At 46.5% G+C, this 16988-nt stretch overlaps 1 protein-coding gene across 6 annotated transcripts in view; it reads left to right on the forward strand.

The window, feature by feature from the left end:
• The window catches only part of LOC147440553 (serine/threonine-protein kinase VIK-like), a 148584-nt gene that overhangs the window by 77581 nt on the left and 54015 nt on the right, over nt 1–16988 (forward strand). For all 6 annotated transcript variants that reach the window (XR_015190408.1, XM_086530273.1, XM_086530272.1 and 3 more), the window contains 3 exons: nt 10631–10725; nt 12459–12579; nt 13295–13371. Coding sequence is in view for 5 of the 6 variants with exons in the window: in XM_086530273.1 (XP_086386399.1) it covers nt 10631–10725; nt 12459–12579; nt 13295–13371 (293 nt within the window). In the remaining variant the exon portion in view is untranslated. The remainder of the gene's footprint in view (nt 1–10630; nt 10726–12458; nt 12580–13294; nt 13372–16988) is intronic.

Below are 16988 nucleotides of genomic sequence, written 5' to 3' on the forward strand. Positions count from 1 at the left end.
ACTCGCAGAGATCCCTCCATAGCTGCGTATGTGGCGGAGTGACGTTGGTGCGTTGTAGCTAGTTGCTCTTCGCCTAGCTCGATGGTGGCAATAGCAGCTCTGGAGTCCTGAAGTAACTTCTCTGAAAGCTGAAACAGAGAAGTGGAGTCGGTCCTACCTGAAGATCCTTCAGATGCATGTGATGCTGGAGGACGCACATGTGGCACATCCGGCGAGCTAGAAGTAGGTACAGTTGGTGTAGTAGGTGCCTCTGAGATTGTTGTTGTAGGTGGAGAGAGAGATGTGTTGACCGGTGTATGAGTGAAGATGGGAGAAGAAGGAAGAGGATCCTGTATGGGTGAAGTGACCATCCTGTCTTGAGGAGCGGTAGTAGACACTGGCGCCGGCACAGCAGAACCAGGGGTAGAAGTAGACGTGTGACGCTGAAGATGTACCCTAGTCTGCTGGCTCTCAGAAGCTGGCAAGGAGAGTAGAGACTTCACTGTATCCTTCACCACTTTCGCCTTGATCTTCTTTTTCTTGGTGACTGTGGGGTCAACCTGCATGCTCACGGATTTCCTTTTCCCTTTCGAGGTTCCCTGCTCCTCATCCACTTCATCTGGGTTAATAGGTATGTTTATGACCCATGCCAAGAGAGGTGCCGCAAAACATTTAAAACTTAACTGCACAGACTGCACTTGGGCCCGAAATCTTTTAGCCCTAGTCTGCAAAGAGCTGAAGAGAATCTGGTGGAATCCACAAGGGATAGTGTGGATTAAACAGTAGAGCCCGTCGCAGTGGGAGAAGTTAGTGAGAAGATCAATTTTTTCCTTGTCTTCTTTGGCATCTCAAGCCAGAAAGTAATACCTGAAGATTGCGAGAAGCCGTCTGTTTCGCTCATAATCCGGGTGATCCGAACTCAGTAGCTCTTGACATGCTTGAATTGTCGCATCCTTGGACAGCAAAGAGAAAGTGCGAGTAGTAGGCTTCACAGCTGGAAAGTTGGTCATACCCATGGCATGGCCAAGCCTTGTAGGTGTTAGCTTGTGGCCTCGGACCTTTGGAAAGTCTTTCAACAGTTGATGTATCATCTCTGTTGGAACCGTATCAGGTAAATCTGCATCAGCCAATGCTTTGAGACCCAGAGTCCGTAGCTGAGCAGTCGAAAGCACCTCACTAAGAGATGGCCGAGGTTGCTGCATATAAAAATTTAATGAGAATGCTGTGCGATTTTTCGAAGAAGCAGGCCTCTTGATTTCATGAGTGATGATCGGCTGCTTTCCTTTCTTTTGAGCCACTTTTGAATGTTCCTCCTGATCACTGGAAGCACCTGACTCGGAATTTACATCTGAATCTTCAGATGCTGCTGCTGAGTCTGCTTTGTAGCTCTCATCACTTGGGTCACTGGAGGTAAAGTCATCTATGCCATGGCTGTTGCTTGTAGATACTTCCTCTGCTTCGCTCTCTGATTCTGCAACCAGAGCTTTCCTCTTCTTCAACTCTACCTTTCTCTTGCTACTTCCTTCTGGTTGCTTCTCCTGTTTCTTGCTACCTCCTGCCATGGTGAGGTCCAGGTGGATGAAAAAACAGTGAGCAGATTAGTAGACCAGGTGATGGAAAAGCACCACGGATCTGTCAGATGTAGACCAAGGCGGAGTATAGAAACTCTGGGACGAAAAACGCTAGTAGTGGTGATGGTAGGGAGCTGCTCAGGTAGGGGGCGAGGATACTAGAAAAGCCAGTGGTAGGGACGATTTGGGATTGGGCTAGGCAGAGGGGCTGGACAGAAGGTGAGCTGGGGCGAATTAGGGTGGGGCTGGGCGAGAGGATTCGACTGAGGCTAGGCAGATTGGTTAGGGTCTAGGTGCATTGGGTAAGGGCGGATCAATGGGGTAGGGGCGACTTTAGGGTATTGGGGCGATTGGGTAGGTAGGGGCGAATCAAGAGGTTAGAGGCGAATAAAGTTAGGGCTGGGGCGAATGCAATAGGGTAGGGCGAGTAAGTGAGTCTGAGGCTGGGGCGAATTTTCTTGGGCTGGGGCAAATCCAATAGGGCTGGGGCGAATTTAGAGGGAACTGGGTAGGGGTGAATCCAATAGGGTTGGGGCGAATTGAGAGGGAACTGGGTAGGGGCGAATATTAACTGGGCGAATTGGGTGAATCGAAGTGGGTAGGGGCGAGTTTGAATTGGGTAGGGGCGAGTTAGATGGGTATGCCTAGGCAGGGTGGGCTGAGGCGAGTTTTACAAGGTAGGGGCGATGGCAGACACTTAGGCAAAAGTTAGGGGCTAGGGCAGAAACTCAGGCAAAAGTGGGTGGAGGCGAGGGACGTTAAGTTTATCAGATGTACTCTTATGTATAGAACTCTCTCAGAGAGTTAGAGAGTTAGAGAGTTAGCCAAGAGAACTCAAAAAGCATATGCTTCCATAGATTTAAGGAGTTTTACTTAAAAATCAGCCCAATAGAACTCAAAGATTGGTCTGACCGATTGTTGAACTTAGGGAAAGTGAATGTTCCTACTCAGAACAGAGCTGATAATATTCCAAAAGAGCAGCCTTATCAAAGAAAAGAGTGGAGATGGGATTGCGTCTTTTGAAGAACTCCACAGGGAAGAGAGAGACTGATACAGAGAAGCAAAGATGCTGAGAGTGGAGATGAGACAGTTGGATAACCGTGGATTGGAAAGAGTGGAGATGTTTCCGAGTTAAAATAAATCAAAAGACACGCTGAATCCTGGGGCAAAATCAAGTGACTTGTTGAATGAAATGAGAGCAGATCCGAGATCCTTACTGGGAGTACAGTCAAGATGAGAAAAAGGGAATTACAAGATCAGAGAGAGGATTGATTTTTTGCTTACAACTTAGATCGGATGGAGAAGACTCGGTGACAGGGAAAATAGTAGAAAAACGGGAATCATGAAGAGGAACAATAATAAGGCTACTGATGAAGGGATAATACCACCATATTCAATGAAGTATACTATCACCAGGGCCAGTGATGATGGCAAGTCAGCTCTAGTGATGGTAAATCTTGAGTCTGGATCCATTTACCAGCGGTAGGGAGACACCTTCTAGAGTGACTAACTGGATTGCCCCTTGTGGTAAAATCTCTTCCACCACGAAGGGCCCTTGCCAAGCTGGAACCAGCTTCTTTGCTTTTTTCAAATATTTTGCCTGATAGAGTAGCACCAGTGTGCCTTGCGTTATTTTCAGTTTTCTGAGGTGGCGATCATGCCACGCTTTGCGATGAAGTTGCTCCGCTTGTAGAGCATGTGAAGCTAAACGACGGCTTTCATCCAATAAGGTGAGACGGGATATAGAAGCAGATTCCATGCCCCAACTTGCACGTAGACTGCCCACCCTAGGGGATCCGGAGTTGAACTCAAATGGAGCTATGGCTTCCAAACCGAAAGCGAGTTGAAAAGGCGTGTGATTCGTTGTTGCTTTGAAAGCTGTGCGGTATGCCCAAAGAGTGCCGTGCACAGCCTGTGCCCACAATGCTGGATGGAGATGACATGCTTTCCGCAGGAGGGTGATCAGAACCTTGTTGGTGCTCTCGGCCTGCCCATTGGCTCTAGGGTAATAAGAGCACGACTTGCGATGAAAAATCTTGTAATTGGCCAGCAAAGTTGAGATCATGTCATTGACAAAATGACTTACCCTATCAGTGGTGATCTCTAAGGGACATCCAAATCTGCATAAAATATTTTCATATAAAAATTTGGCTACTGTATTGCCTGTGCAATCTACTGTCGCCAGTACCTCTGCCCACTTTGTTGCATAGTCTGTAGCCACTAGCAGATATTTGCGATTACCTGGTTGAGCCGGGGGATATATTGGACCCACAAAGTCCAAGCCCCATCTCTCAAAAGGTAGCCACGCCATCGGGACCTGCAGAGGACGGTTGGATTGCTTACTTGGCTTCGGCCTAGAGCGTTGGCACACATCACAAACCTTAGAATATGCTATTGCATCCTTAAAAACGTAGGGCCACCATAGACCACTCTGTAGAATCTTCTGGGCGGTGATGTGACCAGGGTAATGGCCACCAGTGGGACCACTGTGGGCATCCTCCAGAATATGCTCCACCTCATGAGGAGAGACGCAACGCTTCAGAACACCATCTGGTCCTGATTTGTAGAGCTAGCCCCCAATCAGAGTGAAAGGCCTGGACTTCAACAGCAATCTCCTCTTCTGCAGTGGAGATGCCTTCTCTGGGTACAACCCAGTAGATAGAAAATGTAAGACCTCACAGTACCATTCCGGTGTTGTATCTATTTTAAAAAGACTGCTATCTGGAAAGTCATCCGCAATCCCGGTAGCTTCTTCACCTGTGTGAATGCGAGAGAGGTGGTTAGCCATTACATGATGCTTACCAGGACGTAGTACCACTTCAAAATCAAACTGTTGGAATAGGAGGAGCCATCGCCATACTCGACCTTCGACCTGTGGCTTATTAAGCAGATAGCGCAAGGCATGGTGATCAGTAATAATTGTGAAGTGGACCCCTAGCAAATAGTGACGAAATTTTTGTAGAGCATACACTATAGCCAAACCTTCCCTCTCTGTGGTGCTATAGTTACGCTCTGCTTTGGTAAGCAGGCGACTTGCATAATGTACAGGGCGATCCAAGTTGAACTCTTTGCTAGGTTGAGTCAGCACAGCACCCACAACCAGCAGACTGGCATCTGTATGCACATGAAAAGGTAGGGCCCAATCTGGGGCAACTAGAATAGGCGCTTCAGTGAGGTGTTTTTTGAGGTATGCAAATACTTCAGCCTCGGAACAATGTGCCCTCGGTAACCAAAAAATGACACTTGTTCGGATTGAGCTTCAAACATGCCTCTCTGCACCTAAGGAAGACTGCAGAGAGCTGAGCAAGATGCTCCTTTAGATTTTCTACTGGGGTCGAACATTGAGCACCCGAGAAGGTGGAAAAGTAGTCCATGAATATGCGAAGGTGATCAGTAAGCAGAGGACAAAAGATGAGATATACTATGTGATTGAAAGAAGGTGGTGTATTTTTAAGCCCAAAAGACATTCTAGTGTAGATGAAAATACCCCAGGGAGTCACAAAAGCTGTTTTGACTTGGTCGTCAAGATGTATTCCTAACTGATTGTAGCCGCTGAACCTGTCCATAAAACTATACAGTACATGGCCACCGACATCTTCGAGGACTCTCTCAGTGAAAGGGGTCGGAAATCCATCCGGGATTGTGACCTTATTCAAAGCCCGGTAGTCGACGCAAACTCGAATTTTGTTGGACTGCTTCTTTGGGGCAATAACCATAGGGGACAACCATTCTGAGTGCTCTATTGGTACAATAATACCTACTTCTTGCATTTTTTCCAACTCGATTTTGACTGCTTCTGCATACTTGGGATTCAGTTTGTAAGCCTGTCCTCTGACCAGCTTAGCCCCCTCAACCAGAGGAATTGTGTGGACTCCTAGCTCTGCTGGGATTCCTTCCAAATCGTGGTAAGACCAGGCAAACACATCCTTGAAAGAGCGCATGAAAGAGATTACCTGGTCGAGTAGAGCGGGGTGATCCCATAACCGAGCGGCTAACAAGATGGGCTGATGGTTGTCAAGGCTGCCTAGGTTGACCTCTCTGACTGGGTCAGGCGGTGCAGTGGGCGAGGCTGCGTCAGGGAGAGAAGACCGTGCCGCCTCTGTGAGCTTCTGGACATTATGAGCTGGCGTCTGATCAATGTTGAAATCAGCATACTCTTCTTGCAACCATCCTGATGGAAGCTTTGCGAATGGTAAATCTTCAGATACCTCAAAGTGCTCCGGCATGGGTGGAGAGTCAGATGGAGTGGAGGCTAAGGAAGGAGCTGGGGTGTTGGCCAACTCTTGCAAGGGAGACTTTTTCCCCCTTCTATGGTGGGTTATAGGCTCACCCAGGCCGACGGTTTCCATCAAGGGACCCTCTGAAGGATGGTCACCAGAGACCTGTCCACTTGGTTCTGGCACCCTTGGCTGACTAGGATTACTGGCTTCAAGTGTAGCTTCAGGTGTAGGATCAAGGGGAGAGGGTGAATCTGTTGGCAAAGGTTGAAGAGAGACTACATAGCATTGCATCGAAGAGGTAGCTTCTAACCACTGCAGTAAGTCTTCATCCGACCCATCAGGAGGGACCGGCTGCTCCAAGTTAGGGTTGGACTCTACTGACAAAGAGCTATGCTGAACGACCGGATCCATACCTCCTTCGAGACGAATTTGTTGCATTGGAGAGCCAGGAGTATGTATCCACATGGCGTCGTTTCCCCAATCGTGAAGTGCTTTCGTATGTCGCAACCATGGCCTACCAATCAACAAGGGATAACCTCCCTCTACCTGGGGAAGATTAACTACCACAAAATCCAAGTTAAAAGTGAAATCTTGTACCTTCATAGGCACCTTGTTGACTATGCCCACTGGGTAGACTGTTCTGTGATCGGCCAATGTAACAGTGAAAGGAGCAGGTCGGGTAGGCTGTAGACCTAAGGCCATCATAGTGAATTCGGGCATCAAATTGATTCCAGATCCACCATCAACGATGACGCCGGATAGCTGGTGCCCAAGAATAGATACAGTGAGACGAGAACTTTTATAATCGGTGAGGGGAGCAGTTGGATAGGAAATCAAATAAGACTCTGAGGGCTGTACAAGGAGGTGCGCGCCACTAGGCCCAATCCCCGGGTACAGAGACTGAATGACTGACAGGGTGTCACTTCTGAGTGTTGCGTCGAGCCTTAGCATGTCGTATAGTGATACCTGCTGAAAAGTATTCTTCAAAATGGCTTCTGCTGTGGGCTTGGCGCCTTCGAACTGGGCTCCCTTTGGGACCTTAATCTGTTCCAAGTCAGCCACTGCTTCCAAGAAGGCTCCATCAATGTCAGATAACAGGGAAGTTGGTTTGCTCTAAGCAATTTTGAAGGACTCGTCCTTTGGGTCAGGTAGACCAGATTGAGGAAGTGGGACCCGGCGAGGTGGACCTGTGGGCAGACTGAGACCAAGAGCTGTTCTTTGTGCCCGAGTAAGGACACCAGCAGGCTCCTCCACTTGTAGTGGCTTAACCACATGAGTAGCAGGTGATGGTTGAGGCACGGTGTTCACAATAATCAAGTTTATCTTCGGGAAGGTGAATTCTTGCTGGTTCTGAGTCGAGCCTGAAGACGTGGATGCCCTTTGCGTGGGACAATCCTTACTGTAGTGATCCTTCGAATCAGGGCAATGACGACAAGGAGGGGACCCCTCAGGTAAAGGACACTTGCTCTGATAATGCCCATATTCTCCGCATCCGTAGCAGAGTATGGGCCGATTGGAAGGACGAAACGGGGGACGAGGTGGTTGCTGCATGGAGTTGGAGGCTAAAGTGTAGAAGCTCTGAGGGGTTGAGGTGGCATCAGCATTATAAAAACTTTGAGTCGGGAAAGTACTTGACATACCTTGGATAGTAGGGGTATTGAGCAAAGGTGGCATGTAGTTGGGATGGCCGTAGTGGGAAACCATGTTGGATGCTGGTGCTAACCCCTATTGGAGAGTAGGACCAAGACTTTGCTGTATTTGTGCAATCTCTTTATATAGTAGCAATCCTTATCTTCATGACCCGATTTTTCGTAGAAGTGGCAATAAGAGCGAAGGGGACAGTCCTATGGAGGGTGTCCTGGAGAGCGGCATGAACTACACCATACCATAGCCTTAGTCTCGTGCTGAGACCTGAGCTCTTCTAACTCTCTTTTAAGTTGATCATAAGCCTCTTGATGTGGAGGCTTCTCTTGTCTGAGAGAGAACGATCTCTCTTCTTGAAGGGCCCGTTGTAACTTTAGGGCTTCCAGTTCCCTTCGTAAAGAAGTCAAGGGGTCTGATGGACTGTCCACGAGTACAGAGGCAGTATCTAACTGAGGAGAGTCAGTGAACTCCATTCTTGCTCCCTCTATTCTAGTAGCAGTAGCAACAAAGCCTTCCAGACTGGCTTCAGGACGGAGGCTTTCTCTGAGATTTTGTTGAGAAGTCTTAGGCAGAGCCTTCTCTACCCACTTCTTCACCATGAATTCCCCTGGTTGCTGAGGCAACTTGGCGACTAGGGACTTTGTTCTGGTCATGAGCTCTGCAAATGTCTCCTTGGGCTGGAGCAACATGTTGGCCAACTCATCTAGAATCTTCTCTTGATAATCCCTTGGTCAGAAAGCTTCATAGAACTGCTGTCTTAACATGGTGCAAGTAGTTAAGTGGTTTTCAGCAAACTGACTGTACCATTTATCTGCAAGACCATCCAAGGTGGACGGGAAGAGCACCAGGTATTCGTCTTCTCTGTTGAGGCCACGACCTTTGCAAAGAGAGACAAACCTCCGAGCATGGTCGTCTGCATCTCTGTGGAGAGACCCTTAAAGGTAGGGAACTTGATGTTCACCTTTGCCAGAACACTTGTGAGCTCCTCCATGGCCTCTTGCTCCTGAGTCTGTTGCTCACTAGCTTGCTGTAACAAAATGGGGGAGAGCCTTACCGGAGAAGGTGACCTGGAGGATGTAGAACCGGTGGAAGGAATGGAGGTAGTTGTATGAGTAGGTATGGGTGATGGGGTTAATATGCTTCTACTGGGCACCAAGGGTTGACGCCGTCTGTGGTAGTACTTCAGAGGACTCAGTAGTGCACTTTGACGCTCCAATGACCTCCTTGTATGTGTCATGCAGTAACCGCCAACCCCACCAAGCTTTGGGCAAGAAGACCTTCACTTGGGCAAGATGACCTTTACTTGGCTGAACATTGGTCTAGACTCTACTAGACCAGGGCGAGTGACTAGACCACTTGGCCTGGACCAGGACGAGGAAGGACTAGACCAGGGACGAGGAGGACTAGACTAGGACGAGGACTAGGTGGACCAGGGCGAGAGAGGACCAGACCAGCAAGGTGAGAGACTAGACCAGCTAGATTAAGCTGTCAAGGGTGAAACTGGACCAGACCAACAAGCTGCACAGGCGAAGCGAAGAAAACCAGCTACTCAACAGAGTGAGACTTCAGTTGAGGTCCCACCGTGATCGCCAAAATGAGAGCACCTGTAGCGCAGGTAATGTGTCGTGCTCTCTACAGTGTGGGTGCCCCTCAGTGCAATGTGCGTGGCAATCTCACTCAAACAAATGGAAACTCACTCAAACAGAATGAAACACAGAAACAATGGATAACAACAGAACAACAGAACAACAGAGACACAACAGTGGACCTGAACATGTGGACTCGACTATCTCCAAGAACCATGTACAGACTCTGGCGTGGCAGCACACTCAGCACCAGCCCAGGACTCACAGGTACAAATGGGGGTGTCGAGGCTCAGATGTGCAGGGTGAGTGCCGAGGTGCTCTGTGTAAGACTCGCTACCAAAACGATGACCCGACCATCCATGAAAGATAATTATAATGACCCAACGGCTACTACTCATAGATACAATCATAAAGAGCCACCAACGGCTCATAAATGTCAGCCAGCTAAGTGTGACCTGGCCACATGTCCACTAGGCCACCATCCGTATCCCTGCCACGTGTCACTACCCAGAGTGTCCGTCCAGTGTGAACAGACCAGACCAAGTGTACTAACTGTAACTGTGTCTTGTAGCAGTGACACTGTAGCCTGCTACACTCACAACTACCAGGCGTTTCACTACATATCCCAGTCTAAATCTGAAGATCTGCTGTCAACATGCATCCTCTTCTCTTGCTTGCATCCAATTTCCTTGTTGATCATCTGGTGCGCTCTGTGCTAGAGCCGAAAGGTGTCCATGCACCACAATGTACTGCATCGATAATGTTGCCCTTAGAGCAAGACTATCAACATAGAGCTGCGTCGAGTTGCTCCTCCCGCCTTCTTCAACGGCACGTATCGGACTCTATCTCTTCATAAACATATCTTCAGGTTTGACCACGAAGAGAAGCAAGGTCTCAAACATCTTTGATTTTCTAGTGTTTCTCTCACCGAGACGGTGAGTGGTCTTGTGGCGGGCAACCTGTAGCAGGGCTACAATGCGACTTGCACAAGACAGGCAGCTAGTTACAGTTGGTTTGGAGTTCACATTGGACGAACTCTCACCTGGGCAATGACACGTAGCATTCTAGTGGACACCGTGGCCAATGACCGCCACCACAAATTGGAGATAGACTTAGCTGGACTGGGATATTTTGCTAGCCGTTGGTGGCTCTTTATGATTGTATATATGTATGATTGGTTCTAGTCTTTGTATGCTTCGTCTACTTTCTATGGTCTAGTGTCTTGAGTCTTGTGTCTTGGGTCCAACATCGCACTTCTGCACTCCCCTTGCACATTGGAGCCTCGACACTCCCATTGTACTTGTGAGTCCTGGGCTTGGAGCTGAGTGTGATGCCAGCCAGAGTCTGTACCGGTTCCATGAGAGTCAAGTTCCATGGTGTTTTGAGTCTATTATTCTGTCTTGAGTTTCTTGTTCTACTGCTGTGTTATGTTTTCTTTCTGTTGGAGTGAGGTTTCATGCATATTGCACTGAGGAGCACCCAAAGAAAAAAGCACGCACACTTTTCCTGCTACATTGGTAGCAATCAAAATTGTGAGGTAGTTCTAGTGCTGTCACTTTAAGTCAGAAAAGAATGTGCTCAGCACATATTCAGCACCTCTTTTGGCAGCACTAATGACAATTCTTTATAGGGTTCGTTTGGAGAAATCCGTACAGTAATTTGGCGAGGGACAAAGGTTGCAGTCAAAAAAATCAAAGCGTCCCTGAATGCAAACCCTCAAATAAGGTGAGTCCTTGTCTTAATATTCTACTTCATGAATTGAGCATGGTTTCCACTTTGATTGCTTACTGCCCTCCATTGCTTGTGAGCATTTTGTTTTCCGAGAGCTTATTTGGTTTCTTCTTTCAAGCTTTTGCACGGCTTAGAAACACAGTGCCTCGGAAATCATAAATTGTATCTCGAGAAGGATCAATTTATAGTAGGGAAAAGGGTTGCTTCTCAACTTGAGCTTGCATATACTATTTGACTAAAAGGTCAGAGTTTTCTTTTCACAAAATAGATCCTTTTATCACTGAAACTCTCTGCAACTTGAGCCTCGACACCCTCCATGTATCTGCACCCTGATCCTTGGTATGGAACTGAGTGCTGCCAGCCAGTCACCCATGTACTGATATGGAGTTTTTCTACTGAGGTTTTATGTGCAGTATATATCGTCTGTGAGTCTGTGTATGGTGCACCGATGTGCTTCTGTGGCTGCTATGCAGTTCATGTTTGTCTATTGTGACACACGTTGTGTGAATGAGACTTCCTGCACATTGTACTGAAGCTACCTACTGCACCAAGAGCACTGCACAGACTTTACTGCCACAAATGTGGAAGGTCGTTCATCTTCTTGTCCTCCCTTCAGAAATTGAGACATATTTTTGCCAAAACCGCTATTCAAATTTGCTAAATCAGCAACCCCACTTCTTTGTACAAGCAACACTGCTGCTTTTGTAAGGCTTCCTGCTTATCCAGTAAGGCCTTGTGTTTAGGGAGCCCCTCCTGCATTGGAATCTGCACCTTACCTGTTAGATGCCCAAAATGTAAGCATGAATGATAATTACATCATGATCATACAACTTAGAGCCTCATAATCGTTTGCATAGAGAAATTATACACACTGATTCTCAGAAGTTTTAGGCATAGCAGCTCATGGTCATTCAGCTGGTAGAGAAACAGCTTGTAGCATCTGGACGAGCTGCTCACCAACCGGAGTTCGTAGCATCAGAAAAGTGTCATACAAAAGAACCAAAGAACCAAAGAACCATGAAGATTTAACACTACAACAGACCTGATACTGCATCATCACAATGAAGATGATGGTCTATTTTATGTGTGTAAGCGTGTGTACGCTTGTATGTGTACATGCAACATGGATAATACAACAATGCCATTGCATCTGTGTAAACAATGTGGTAAACTCACAGTTTGCGGGTTGCACATGTAACATGGTTAATATAACACAATGCTGGTACAACACTGTACAAAAATGTCATGCAGTCATTGGAATCCGGATCTAGGTATGTTCTTGCATTCTCTAATTGTTCCAGTTTTTTTCTTCTATTTTAAAAAGGAGCCTGAAACCTTTCAAAGATTGCATGTCAAGCAGGTTTCAGCTGTTTTGGGACCCGAAATTCCAGATCTTTATGGGAGCCCTGGGCCATTTTCAACCTTCTATATCTTGATACTTCTGCTTCTGCAAGAAGTATCATATCTCAAGAAGTCCCATCATATCTCAAACTCCATAGAGGAATGCATCAAACAGTTCACAACTAAAAATGGGCTTCATTAAAAGTTTGTTTTGTTTAGTATTGTTAAATTCAAAGTTCTCTTGCAGATAGATAGAATTTATTCCTTTCCACTTTTGTGTCTATTGTTGCTAAAATCAATAATTCTGTCCTCCACCATGATGAAGACAAGAAAAGTTTACTACAATGGCTTTGTTCAGTATTGATACCATTGTTTTGTACTTGAAGGAAGGAATTTCAAAAGGAGCTCTCTATATGGAAACACCTGAGGCATCCAAACATTGTTCAGTTTCTTGGGGCTGTAACTCGTGGTGACCAGCTTGCAATAGTCACAGAATATCTTCAGAAGGTGAGTTATGTAGAACAGCTAAAAAGCTTAGTCCGGTGTCTGAGTGATAGTTATAGCGATTGATAGCTATTTCAACATCTCTGTGGGTTAAGGCTGACATATGGGCAAGTTGAAAATGTTCATGACATGTCTTGAAGGGAAAGAAATGATAAATAGATGACCACCACCTAAGAGTATACTTGACTAAGGTGCTAAAACGTGTCTGGGAGTGTCGGAGATGAGGTGGATAAGAGCTTAAAAGTGTTTGGGGGTGTCTGATTTGAAGTGGCTAAGAGCTTAGAAGAGTTTAACATCTGAACAATGGCACTGGATTGCTCATTTACGTGCATTTTGAGTGGCTTGAGCGCAGCTGGGAACTGCTTAAGCTTTTTTCCTGCTGCCATGCTAGCTGAATGACGTGTGTGGGGATTCCTTTCATTTGTAATTCCTGCCAGTTACTGTGACAATGTTTCTTTTGTAACCTGCATGGATGCCTTTAATGCCCATTCTTCACTGGATGAAAGCAATTTCGATACTTAGTGGAAGCATTGTCCTATTAGCAGCTTTTGGAATTGTGTTGACATCAAAGAGCAGTGAGCTATCTTTGAGATAAAGTGTGTCCTATTCACATGTGTTTTTTTTTGTTGTGAGGATCTGAAGATTACATTTGTTCCTGAAAGATGCTGTATTGTTAGCAATATTCAAGGTTGAATGACATTTAGTTTGTGAAATGCAGGGTGATTTGGACAAGCTAATGATGAGAGGGCCCCTTGATGCTGATACGGCCATTATGTTTGCTCTTGATATTGCAAGGTATTGCAACTGTGATGGCTTTACACAGATAGAGATGCTCACACACACACTTTTTTTTTTTTGTAAATCAATTTGATTTAACTAACTGTGGGAAACCTCAAAGAGAGGAAAACCCACCAAAAAGATGTACAAGGAAAGGAACACAGGAGTGTTCGGCTGTGTAAAATATCATTTTGCTGATTGCGGGGCATAAAGAGCGAGTCATCTGCATAAGCCTGCCCAATAAAAGTACGACCCGATGGTAGCTGCAAACCATGAAGACGCTCCACAGAGGTCAAGTTATCAAGATACATCAACAAAGGATGAGAAGCAATTGCATACAGCAAAGCACTAATAGGGCAACCTTGCCTAACCGAGCAACCAAGCGGCCACGATTCTGTCAATTCCCTATCCAGGATGCCCGAAGACGTACTACAATCATACAAGAAATAAACCACATTGGCCAACTTAGGACCAAATCCTAGACATCTCATGGTGGCTGCAATGAAGTCCCAGTGCACAGTGTCAAAGGACTTTTCAATATCAACTTGCATGACTAACACATCTTGTTGCGTATACTTAGCATATTCCATGCCAATCATAAGATTGGCCAAATTGTCCATGATTTGACGACGAGGAATGAAACCATATTGAGCCTGATGAAGTCCTGTAAAAACAAATAGTCCTTGATGCGGTGAACCAACATTTTAGCCAAAATCTTGTATATCACCGGCATCAAAGTTATGGGCCGCCAATGAGAGAACTGCTCGCAAAGCGCTTGCTTGGGCAACAACTTAAGTAAGCCCTCTTTCCATGAAAGTGGTAAATCCTGCTTTTCCCATGCCACATTTATCATGAAGATCAGGGGTTGTTTAAGGGCATCCCAAAACGAGAGGAAAAATTCCACAGTCAGTCCGTCCCAACCAGGAGATCTCCACCTGCCCAATGCAAGCAACGCACTATGCAATTCGGCGAGAGAGAAAGGATCCTCAAGGCATTGTGCCTCCTGGGAAGACAGGATCGGACTAACGTAAGAAAGCAACAATTCACGCGCCCGACAAGTTGCCAAAGAAGGCTGTGATGGGGCAGCAAACACCTGACGGTAATGTGAAACCATAACCTCAGCCAATTCCTGCGCTCACACACACACACACACACACACACACAGCATGCAGTTTTTTTTCTTTTTTTAGTATTTGCTTATATTAACAGTGGGGGAAAACTCACAAAGTTAGTATACAAAGTTATTCTCTTCCCACACTAGTGCGATGGAGAGGACAGCTTACAGCTAGAAACAATCAAAATATAATTCCAAAATATAAATCGTCTGCATTAAACTGGAGGGTCTGCCATAAAGAAAGATCTCTCTACGATCCTTCTGAGCCATGCCCATCTACAGTACATTCTTTACCATTGAGATGGTAAAGACAGCCACTGACAGGATGAGGACCAGAAGGGCATATGATCATGATGGTCTAGTAGCAGAGCATTTTATACATGCTAGAGATATGCTGGTAGAGGTTCTTGCAATTCTGTTCAATCGTGTCATGTGTGAGGGTCTACCTGAGACTTGGAGACTGTCTACTATTGTGCCTGTCTTCAACGCAGGTGATCCTACAGAGCCTGGAAACTACCATACCATTATGACTGGACACACATTGGCATGGTTGTATGCATCTATCCTTGAGCAGCAGTTGAGAGCCGATGGGCAGAGAGGGAGGGCATACGGGCAGTAGGACATGCCGGTTTCTCCACTCTGGACCATATTCTGACACTCAAAGCCATCATTGAGGAGGGTAGGGCACATGGGAGACGGATTTATTGTACCTTTGTGGATTTCTGCAAAGCATATGACATGGTGCCCAGAGCCAGATTACTGCGTAGACTACACGAGATGGAGTGCCCATTGAGTTAATTTGGGGCATCATGGCTCTGTATAGATCAGTGGTGGTCCATGTATGTACTTTAGAGGTGATATCTAATTTAGTTCACTCCACTATTGGAGTGAAACAAGGTTGCCCATTGTCTCCTTCTCTATTTGGGTTGTATATAGATGAGGTTTGTGATTACATTTGACATAGAAGGTGACAGAGGTGCCCAGTTGGCAAGGACATGGATTATATGCTGATGATATTGTGTTGATCTCTGACTCACCGGAGGGTATGCAACAACATTTGGATGCATTACATAGCTTTGCGGAGGATAGTGGATTGTATGTAAACCTTGGTAAAACCAAGGCAGTGGATCAGGAGCTCCACCCATGTAAGAGAGAACGATAGTGCATCTAGGGAGTACTGGAAAGGAGGCAAGCTGTCCATGTTGAAGCCATGTATCTGGAACCATGATGACATCTAAGCATACTAGCATGATGTGTCCCCCTGTAAAGCTAACTGGCTGGAGGACTCAAGGGCCAATCTAGCATATTTGTCTTTGGTAGTAAAGGGCCTCTCCATACGTCTCCACCCATCCTGACCCACAGAGAGTCCCCAAACCTCAACTCCATAGAGCATAGCTGCAGCTATTGAGGTATCAAAGAACCAGAGCTTTGTTCGGGATTCCTGGAACTGAACCTGCAAACACATCCTCTCCAGTCCTCCCAAGGCCGCATACCCTCTGGTTAGTCTAGTCTCTGCTGTTCTCTTCAAAGAAAACCTTGGCCTAGTGAAGAATACCCCAAGATAAGTGTATGCATCTGTGTATTCCACAGTCTCCTGACAATAAGTGAATGTAGGTCTGACCCAATTGGACAACGGGAGGACATGGATAGAGCCGGCACATGAGTTGGGCACAGTGTGACATGAAACGTTTCGTGGTTTCGGTCGTTTCGGGGTTTCGAGGTTTTGAAACGTTTCGTTTCATAGCGTCAAAAACATGAAACAGGTTTCATAAACGACATTAAATTATATATTAATAAAATATGATAAATATGTATATAATGTAGCACACATGACTCTAGACTTTAATGTCCACGAGAGAGAGAGAGAGAGAGAGAGAGAGAGAGAGAGAGAGAGAGAGAGAGAGAGAGAGAGAGAGAGAGAGAGAGAGAGAGAGAGAGAGAGAGAGAGAGAGAAATGAAATGAAATGAAAGAAAGAAAGATTTTTAACGTCTATGTCAGGCCGAAATCGGCCTATGAGACAAATCAAATGTACATGGTGTGTATGTCATCCGTCTATCGGAAAGACAAATGAAACAAAAACTGATACAAAACTGAACTGAGTGTAGGTAGTGGGGTATCTGAGGAGGGATGGAGCTCTATCTCTAGGGGTATATGCATGTCTATATGCTCAAGGTAGTACAATCATGAGAATGCATCAAGCTATCTAGCTCCATCCTGTACTAATGGGGGGATGTAAGATGTGGTACATGGGCGGGTCTGGTGCCAAGGCTGCCCGGATGAAAGCTGTCGGGTCGGCCCTCATCCGGACCACTCGCTCCTCAGTGGCACGGCGCTCCCGGGCTCGGATCTCCTCGATCTGTCGGTGGTGGGAGCTCGCGCCCCTGTAGCCTGTGACTCGTGGTCGTCGTCTAGCTCGGCTCACCTCCGCCTGTGGGAGTGTCACTCCCCTCTTGAGTGTCTGGTGGGGGAGGGGCGGTAATCCTCTGAAAGAAGTCTGTGAGCTGCGACTGTCTCCCCTCT

Source organism: Adiantum capillus-veneris, chromosome 15, assembly GCF_014529385.1.
Source record: "Adiantum capillus-veneris isolate H3 chromosome 15, ASM1452938v2, whole genome shotgun sequence".
Lineage (NCBI taxonomy): Eukaryota > Viridiplantae > Streptophyta > Polypodiopsida > Polypodiales > Pteridaceae > Adiantum > Adiantum capillus-veneris.